The following is a 10,292-nucleotide window of genomic DNA, read 5'->3' on the forward strand; positions in this document are numbered from 1 at the left end:
AAAAGAAACCTGAATTGAATTAGTGTAAAATTTTTTATTTTAAATGGAAGTATAATATTTTATTTTATTTAATATTATTAATATAAAATAATTTTTTACATACAAAAGTTATGCACATAATTTATAAATAGTGAACGTATATATTTAATAAAATAATTTAATTTATAATATTTATCTATGATATTTTATATAATAAGAATTCATTTATAATAAATATTTGTTACATATAATATATATATTGTTATATATAATAAATATAAAGATATTTACTTTTAACATAAAATTTAAATTAAAAAACTATTTATTTTATTAATATGATACTTTATAAACTATATTGTAATTTATCATTAATTTTTTATATTTAATTTAATTTATTGGCTATAATTATAATAAATTAAAAAGATTAATTTTATTATCTAATATTTTAATTTTTTATTAATTGAATATATAAATCAATAAAATTTTCCGAATACAAAATATATTTTGAAGTAAAAGTATAACAAATGAATCCACCTTCACGGCGGGGATATTGTGTTATGGGGACCAATGAGAGAGAGTGATTCTTCCAAAGTAAAGGTCCACTTGGAGAATTCAGTGGTTATCCAGCAGTATTTAATTTAGATATCATATCATGCACTACAAATTGATAAACCTCAAATAAAGCATTGGACACAGTAATATATTATTCAACCTTAGAAAATTGTAATTGCATAGTTGATAAGCAAAGCCACCAAGAATGCTTCTGTTCTAAGTTTAGCCTACGTCCCTCCCCAAGAAAATTCACCATTTTCCATGAATTTTTTCTATTTTTCTTTCTCAAAACCTTTTTCAGTCAATCAAACAGTATTTTTATATTAAATAAATACTTTTTTTTTATGATTTTTTAAAGAAATATTTTAACCATTAAATTGTAAATGTTAGGGTATGAAGATCTATTAAGGTCAATTTCAAGTAAAAATAAATTTAATAAATACAAATATTTATATCAACTTTATCTTTCCATAATAAAAAGTCTTTAACTGTAATGGTAACTATTTTTAAAATTAAAACGGTTTAAAATTAAAATTAAAATTAAAATTTTAATCGAATTCAATTGAAATATCTAAAAAAATTCGCTCTTTTTGATCTAAAACTCAAAATAGCTAGGATCGGCTCGTGACCGAGTCCAACAGAAGTGGATTAGAATTAAGAGCAAACATTCGGTCAGTTTGGTTTACGATCGAACCGAACTGAATAAATTGAAAATTAAAATTTTAGTATTTATGAAAATCGAATCAAATCAATTTTGATTAAAAATCAAATCGAACTGATTTGATTCAGTTCGATTCGATTCGATTTGATCAATTTCAATCTTTAATAAATTTTTTATTTTTTACACTTTATTTTTAATATTTTAAAATTTAATTATAATATTTTAATTTTAATATGATCTAATTTTTTATATTATTAAAAATAATATATTATTATTGACTCAATTCAATTTATTTAATTTTTTTTATTAAAATCAAACTAAATTCAAAATATTAAAATTTTTAAAGTTAAAAATCGAATCAAATCAAAATAAATAAAAAATTTAATTTAATTTTTAAATTAATTTAATTTAATTAATTTTTTAATTTAAATCGAATATTATTAAATTAACAGTAACAAAATAAAATAATATTTTAATTTAATAGTAGTATTTTATACAAGAATAACAGTAAGCTCAACAAAATAGTATTTTAATTTAGTAGTAGTATTTTATACAAGAATAACAGTAAGTTAGTGAGCTAGTGGTCACACGCATACCAACTATTTTTGTAGTCTCTCTCTGTGTCCATCTGTGCAGTGTTTGACATTACTCTGGTAGTCTGGTGTTATAAATTAATATTTCTGAAACATTTGCTTGCCTTGTTGCCTCTTCCACACTCTCAGTCTCTGTCTTCTCTCTCTTCCTCACAGTTGAGAGCCACACTACTTGCTTGCTTTTGCACCAATTGACTACCACCCATTTTGCTGAATCAAAGTCACTTCGTTGCCTCTTTTCGTTTGTCGTCTTCTTCGTCTTAGAATATGGCCTTTTGGGCTCCTCCTCGCTTCTTCTGCTCCTTTGCCTCGTTAATTTTCTCGCACTAGTTCCAAAACAAGGTTAAAAAATAAAGGAGAAAAGGAGGATAATCTAGATTTGAGGTGGGTTTTTGGATTGTTCAATTGGGTCATGGCACTTTGCTGTGATCTTGAAGTGGATGTTAATGGAGAAGAGACTTTCATGGTGGACAAGGTAAACACGATGCTGGTTCTCTTAACTTCTTAATTTCTTTTCACTGTGCCTCCTCCAGCTTCTAAAATTGATGCTTTTTGTTTCTCTTCCCATAGATTTTATCTGTTTATTATTATTTTGTGTAATTAGTGATCTAGTCTTCTGCTAATAATCAACGATGGAATTTGAGTAGTTTCATGATTCCTGCATTCTCTTGCAATTTTCTTTCTTATTTTGCCATGTTTTCCATAGCTGTATAAACCAGCCTATTAAATTTACAACGGCTTAGCAGTCGTGTGGGTCATAGTTAGTTCTCTCATAGCTTCTTTTTCTTCTGTTTTGGCCGTAAATCATCACTCTTGTCATTGTGTATTTATGGCTCTTGTCATGGGGTGGCTTTAATGTTCATACCTTCATTTGTTCTTATTCACTCCTTTTGAGATGGAAAGAGAATTGCTTTGATGACATTTATTACTGTTTATTACCCTTCTTTGCTGGGTTGTTCAGTGGACATCTTTTCTTTCGATTGCCCACGCAATTTACTGTCGATAACGACCTCTCGGCTTTTCCTTTCAGGTTTAGCTGTAGATTCCCCTTTTAATCTTTCTTTTCTTGTTTCCCTTATTTCAATGACTTCATTCTTTTGGTGTTTGTTTTAGACGCTCAAAGGTTGCATAGTCTTTATTACATTCCCTGTCTACTTAGTACTGATTAATTAATTACCTTGTCCTTGAACTTTAGCTGATTTGTTTAAGCAACAAACAGTTTTCATTTAATCTCCTGTAGAAGTTTTTGCTGCTCTGTCATTCTTTTCTTCAATGTTGTATCTTCTGCTATTAACTAGCATCATGTGTGTTTTTTCTGACTGTTTTCTGTTGGATATTTGCAGAAGCTTATTTCATCATATTCAGGCAGATTAAGCAAATTATTTGGTAAATCAACTGGTTCTACAAGACATATCAAAGTAATATTCAATGACTTCCCAGGCGGGGCTGAAAGTTTTGAGCTTATCTCAAGGTTCTGCTACAACAATGGTAGAATTGATATAACTCCTTACAATATCTCACTCCTCCATTATGCAGCACAATACATGGAAATGAACAATTCTGTGTCTGGTTCTCAAAACTTAATGGAACAGATTGAGAAATCACTTCAAGAGATCAATGATTGGACATGGTTGGAAGTATTGGTCGCTGTAAAGCAGTGCCAAGGTTTATTTCCCCCAATGGATTGTTCAGTTATTCTTGAGAAATGTATGGATTCTATTATTGGAAGGATATTTTCATCTAGTGAATCAAGTCCATCTCTATCTAATTTTTCCCATGATAGCTCTGGCATTCGGTTTTCTTGTGAAACTAGAAGTACTGAGAGTTTGAAGAGTAGCTTTTCTCGAGCAACATGGTGGTTTGAGGATCTTTTGGTTTTGAGTCCAGAATTGGTTGAAATGGTGATAAAATCCATGGTCTTACAGAAGTTTGATCATGCCATCATTAGTAGGTTTCTCATTTATTATCAGAAATCAAAGTTCTATACTGCAACATCTGATGAGAAACGAAAAATTGTTGAAACTGTCATTGATATGCTTCATATTCTTGATTGGAACTCTGTTTTGTGCAAGAATCTCTTTGGGATACTTCGAGTTGCTTCGATTTTTAATATAAGCAAACGTAGCAAGAACAAGTTGGAGAGTATGATAGGTTCTCAAATGGATCAAGCAGCTTTAGATAATCTGCTTATTCCATCTCCACATGGGATGGCTCACTTGTATGATATTAATCTTGTTTTAAGGTTCGTAAAAGCATTTCTACATAATGGAAACTCGCAAGTAACTTCGATGAGATTGAGGAAAGTTGCCAGGTTGATGGATATGTACATAGCAGAAGTAGCTCCAGATCCTTGTTTAAAACCTTCAAAGTTCTTAGCCTTAGCCATGGCCTTGCCAGATTCTGCTAGAGATTCTTATGATGAAATCTACCATGCCATAGACATTTATCTAGAGGTAATCCATTAACCCCACAATATTTGCTTTGATTTTTAATCAGTATTAGTGCATTATAAATCAGAGAAATCATGTGATGTAGTTAATATCCTTGCGTCTGCTGTTATCCAATGTTAATTTCATACAGTATTCTATTCTTAACCAGAAGTTTCATTTTAAAATTTTAACAATCTAAAGAAAAAGCTAAATACTAAAATCTGTCCTTTCTGTCCTTTCATCTAGGTCCATTCTGGATTATCTGAAGAAGAAAAAGCGAAATTGTATTGTGCACTGAACTGTGAGAAGCTCTCAGCGGAAGCTCGCATCCACCTTTCTCAGAACAAAACATTTTCATCAAGAACTGCAGTTCAGGCTCTCAAATCTCAGCAACTCAAGCTCATGAGCCTACTGCATGGAACCAACAACTTAAAGTGTTATGATGGTTCCTCTAGTAGTTTGGGAGAAATGGGAAGCAAGGGAAAGGCGAACGAAGCCAGTGAACGACTCATGCTTTATACTGGAAAATTTGATCTTTCATCTGATAGTGAGAAGCTAAGGGCTCATCTGCAAGGAATGCAATGTAGGGTGATGGAATTGGAGAAAGTTTGCAGGAAAATGCAAACCCAGATGACAAAAATTATGAAATCAAGAGTATCTAGCCACAGTAATGCCAGAGCCTTACCCAAGCTTTGTTCATAATAGGAATTTTTTGCTTGATATGTTAAAGCCTATTTTCTGTTTCATATGTATATAGCATGGAGAATTTTCTTTATTTTCCTTTTTGAGGATCTTTAACAGTTTTTTTTTTTCTTTCATATTTATGAAAAATTTAAAGGTAACAGGGATGAGATCTTATTTGTACAGCTAGTTACTGAAAAAGAGAGAAAACATGTGATTTTTCATGTATAATGTCTGTTTATCCTCACTATAATGTTGTGTTTAATCCCAAAGGTTGAGTCCTTTTCACAGTCACTCTCACAACTTTGGGCAGATGATATTATCATGAATTGAAGATTTGGTGGAGATACTCAAAAAGCAGGGCTTCTTTCATGAAAGATGCTTTAGAACTACCCACATGTAGCATAAAAGTTCTATTCATTATTAGTTTCAGAGTAAATTTGATCATTTAGCATCATTAAAATCACTATAGATCTCACACAAATATTTATAGCTTTGTGCTTTATAAAACCATAAATAGATTTTGACTTGTGTGCTCAACGATCAGTCAATTTCTTAACCCTAAAATTAAGCAATGATGAATTTCATATGAGGAACTTGTGATTTGATTCCATGTCTCCAACTACTAGAAGCCATATGGAGACAAGGAATAATTTAATAATCTCACAATGATAGAGCTGTTCATAATATTCGGTTTCTGAACCATATGATACTTCATAAGATGATTAATTTGGATACCATTAACAGACAAATCCAGCAGTGTGTGAAGATTAGATGCTTTGCTGTGCATTATTGGTCAAATACGTCCTGGCTTCTCTAAATATTTAATAGCTTTTTTTAAATGAAATCTCAATTTCAACCATGATTTTATTAGATAGTTTATAATTAGAATTTCTCTTTTTAACTGTTCAGTTCTTTCACCACAATAAACTCTAGTTATATTTCAAAATGATATATTTTTTAATTATTTGAACAATTCAAATATTCTCTTTTGTATGGGTGTATATATACTTTTTATGTGTTTAAACATATTCAAACATTTTTTAAAATAATTTTAGAAAAATTTCAATACTAATTAATTTGATAAACTTTAAAATTTAATAAAAATTTTCTATCAAAGCAAGTGTCTAAATCAAAATTTTAGAAATAATTTTCTCGTATGCCACTTGTATGCAATCAAGTAAATATATGTATCTCGTGCAATTATATATCGATTAAAGATTTCAAGTTTGATGGGTTTAAATATTACTTGGTATGATTAAAAAAAAAAAAAATTAAAGATCACCTCCAACTTCCTTTTTGGTATTTTTCTTTAAAACCCATTTCAATGCAATAATGTCAAAATATTTATAAAAAAATTGCTATCAAGATTACTTAGATTCAGGTGTTCTAAATCGTATTCTGAAACTAATAAATCTGTCAAAATATTTATAAAAAAAATTACTATTAAGATTACTTAGACTTAGGTGTTTTAAATCTTATTTTGATACTAATACATACTAATTAAATTTACAAATATTTATATCAACTTGTAGGTCCTAATATAAATAAGTAAAATTGATTCAAATTTTAAGATAAAAGTGTAAAGATTGAACCATATTTTAAGAAAGGTACCAAAATATAATTTTTAGTTTATGTATCATAAATTTCAATTAATTAATGTATTGGCTTAAGTTTATGTTTTATCTTCTTATAAATATGAGCTATTTTTAAGAGATCAAATTTTTTAGAGATCAAAATGAAATTTAACATATGGAGTATTATTTAAGATATTTTTCTATCAAATAGAAGATTTCAAATTATAAGTTACAACAATTCAAATAGAATAAAATTTGAAAGTTTGTAATTTAAGATTTTGCTTAAATAAAATTTTATAAATTGAATACTTTTAAAATTATCTTTTCGCAAAGTAAAATATCTTAAAATATAGGTTACAAACATTTAAACAAATTGAAAACCAGAATTTTGTAGCATAATTGTATAAGGTATAATTTTTAAAGAATTAATAAAAGAATTTTTGCTCCTAAAAAGAACTTTAGACAACAGAAGTTTAGACAACAGAAGTTAATAAACATAGACGTAAATTCCACATTTTTGACCTCCAAAAGTCGACTTTGGAAAGCCAAATATCTTATTCAAAATAACTTCTTCTTACCTTTAAAGGTTTTGACACTCGAACATAAATATTTGTCCACCAAATTTAAATTTTTCTAAATATGACATAACGACTATTTCAGTGGTTAAACGATTATATTTACATTTAATACATCTCTAATAACTATATTAATGTTAAAACTTTAAATATAAAGTGTTTAAGTATTTATCACTCTTTCGCTCTCTAAATCTTAACTATTGCATTAATTTCTTTAAATCTAGTCTTTAAGGTGTAATTACTTTTTGTTCTGAGATTGATTATTGAGTGAATTTATTATTTTCAGTTTGATATTAAACAAATGTTTGCTCTTATAAGACAAAGAGGATTGTAAAAAATAAGAATTTGCAAAAAATAAGGGTTTGCTCTAAAATTGTAAGAATTTTTTTTATCTTGACGTAAAAAATATTTAATGGTGAAGTTGATATCTCAAAGAATGTTTTAAGCAGTGGACGTAGGTGTGGAATAGTTAAACTTCTATTAATTCTTGTGTTTATTATCATTCTTAATCTTCTTTCTACTCTTTTAACTTATCTCTTTAACTTTTAAATTTTTTATAAATCCAATTCACTGTTTCTTTTAAGTTATTTTAAGGACGACAACTATGTGTATTACAATAAAAATGTGCCCTTAATATTTCATTCATGCTATCTTCAAATGAAGATGGCAATAAAATAGCTAATAAGAATGTGAAGACCATTCTATGTAAGACAATCAAGACACAAAGATTTTCCAAAAACAACTGTAATATGGCACTGCATAGAAAATCCATAAAGGATGAGAGAACTCTGAGCTGAAATAAAGGTTAGTCAAATTAACCATTAATCACACACAAGGCATGTATGTTTTAGTGGTTTCATGCAAGAAATCTTACTAAAGGACAGGTCCTTAAATCTTAGAATCTTATGGATGTTAAACTAAGCTATCTATAAAATAGTCTCAAGTTTTGATAGGCCATCTAAACGGATATATTGCAATTAGGACATGATGGCACTTTTGTTGGAACAGCTAGCAATCTGAATTTCTCTTGTAACCCTATCCTATATATATTAGCTTGGTAAGTTGAAAACTTACAAAGAACAGACTTAAGCAAAATTAGATTAAAAAAACCTGTAAAAGAATAGGGCTTCCAGCAAAATGTTTGGTGGTGCTAACTTTTATCTTGTCCAAACCATCTAAGGTTTCAGTTAGAATAAGAGCGATGGGAGTAATTCCAGCTCGCATCCCGTCTACAACATGAATTTGGAAGTGATATAGTAGTGTGATTTCTAGTAGAAAACTTCTAACCAAGCGCCATTAAAGATAAGAACTGAGTCACATGGTTAAGTGAATGCCCTTGCTTCCAAGAAATTCCAATTTGAATATACGTTGTAGTAAAGGAAAAATGATGAAATCATGTTAAACATATCTTAAAATTGTGAAAGCAAAATCAATGAGAAATAGGGACCCAAAAATATATGTCATTCGTTAAAAAAGAAGAGGTAAAAACTCCAGATATGTCCCTCAACTTTTTATTAAACTTTAAATAAATTTCCAATTTCATATTTTAATCTAAATTATTCCATCACTTATGCGTTTCAAATTAATACATACTAAATAATATTTTTTTTATTAATAAAATATTCATATTTTTTGAGAGTAAATAATAAAGGAGTCAAATGAAATCCAAAAGATCTAGGTGCTGTGATGAAATCATCTGTGACGAGGGATTTAAGAATGAAGCTGGATATCCCATTCAATATATATCATCAGCTGAAGATGAGGATTTCAACTACAGATTCAATTTTATTCTTCTCCTTTGATAGGCATTGCCATTGGTGGATATGGAAGTGGTAAAGATTGTGTTTTACAAAATCAAGTTAAGATTTAGGTTTCTTGAGCTTTGTCATAAAATTTGAGTTTTATGAGATTGAATTTGTTGATATTAGGCTTTTTTTTTTCTTTGTTTTAAATTTTTGGATTTATTACACATTTGTAATTGTGTTATATAAATGGGGTTAATTAAGATTTTAGTTTATGAGTTTTGCAATGATGTTACTGAAATTGAAAGATTGCATAATTGGAATTTCTGGATTCAAGCACTTGTTGAATTTTTAATTTTTAATTTAATTAAAATAATAAATAACTTTAAAATTTAAAATTAGAGAAAATAATATTTTATTACTAAATATATATTATAATATTAAGGCTGGACTAATTTAAAAGTTGAGCATTAATTTAAACTAAAAAATGAAATTAGGCCTATTTAAATTTTAATAAAAAGTTTAGGGGTATATTTGCACTTTTTACCAAAAGAAGGTACAATTTAATATTTTGGATATAGCAAAGCCCTTCCAAGAATAATCCTGATACTTTAAGCCAATGGGTGGCTTCATTTTCCTTTATCCAGGTAGACAGAAAAATAAAGTAGAAGCAAACGTTAAAGCATCAAAACAACAAAGTTATCTCGATAAATGAACAAGCAAGGAAAAAAAATGTAAAAAAATCACTGAGATTTATATTTAATAATTCTAAATCATGCCAAAGTTCAAAGAAAACTCGACTTCAAGGAATCTATATTAAGTTAGAAACATATCGAGGAAGGCAAAGCTCTAAGCCTTTTAATCTCTTGTAACTGTAAAGTACTGAATATCATGAGCTAATACTATTGATGTTTTCAGAGGTGATATTTCTCAAAAACAGACGAAATCCTTGAACTCAACTCTGGTAGCAGATCCTCCTCCACTTTGCTTAGCCATGAATAATTAAGAAAAACAGAGGAGAAAAACTAATAACCCTCACAACAATCCAAATATGGAATATGCAGGTTCAAAAGCTATCATGAAAATCCGAACCTACAAAAAGAATACAAACGACAAAGGTGTTCTTCTCTTACCCGATCAGAGTTTTGAGATCTAGTTGAAGATAAAGTGAAGTGCTGCAAAGAAATTAAGATTATCCATTAGTTGATATGGACTACAATAGCAAAATAAAGTTTACACATTTGGTCAAGATCCAAAGAGCCTAAACCCACTACATGGACTTGAATATTTAGGTCTCCAACAACGATTCATCATTTTCATAGGCTAATTTCACTCGCCACTCAATTTAGGAGGTCATATTAGTAATGACGCTCAACTTTAATTTATATCATAAAAATTCATGATTTTTAATTAGAGTATTATTAAAATCCTTATGATATATTATACCTAAATTTTACTCATTGTTCTTCGACTTTAATTTATATGGCAAAAATTTTTAAATTT

At 28.6% G+C, this 10,292-nt stretch overlaps 1 protein-coding gene across 2 annotated transcripts; it reads left to right on the forward strand.

Annotated features, from left to right (window-relative positions):
* The first annotated feature begins 1,863 nt into the window (after positions 1 to 1,863).
* LOC110608043 (BTB/POZ domain-containing protein At3g22104) lies at positions 1,864 to 5,119 on the forward strand. Of its 2 annotated transcripts, none has more exons than XM_021747260.2 (3): positions 1,864 to 2,260; positions 3,129 to 4,238; positions 4,461 to 5,119. In XM_021747260.2, the coding sequence occupies exons 1-3, from the start codon at positions 2,198 to 2,200 to the stop codon at positions 4,914 to 4,916; spliced, it is 1,629 nt and encodes a 542-aa protein (XP_021602952.2). In that variant the 5' UTR covers positions 1,864 to 2,197; the 3' UTR covers positions 4,917 to 5,119. The 2 variants fall into 2 exon arrangements, with proteins under 2 accessions (XP_021602952.2, XP_043805200.1); XM_043949265.1 differs by lacking the exon at positions 1,864 to 2,260 and adding an exon at positions 2,293 to 2,908.
* Positions 5,120 to 10,292: the final 5,173 nt, after the last annotated feature.

Source organism: Manihot esculenta, chromosome 13 (assembly GCF_001659605.2).
Source record: "Manihot esculenta cultivar AM560-2 chromosome 13, M.esculenta_v8, whole genome shotgun sequence".
NCBI lineage: Eukaryota > Viridiplantae > Streptophyta > Magnoliopsida > Malpighiales > Euphorbiaceae > Manihot > Manihot esculenta.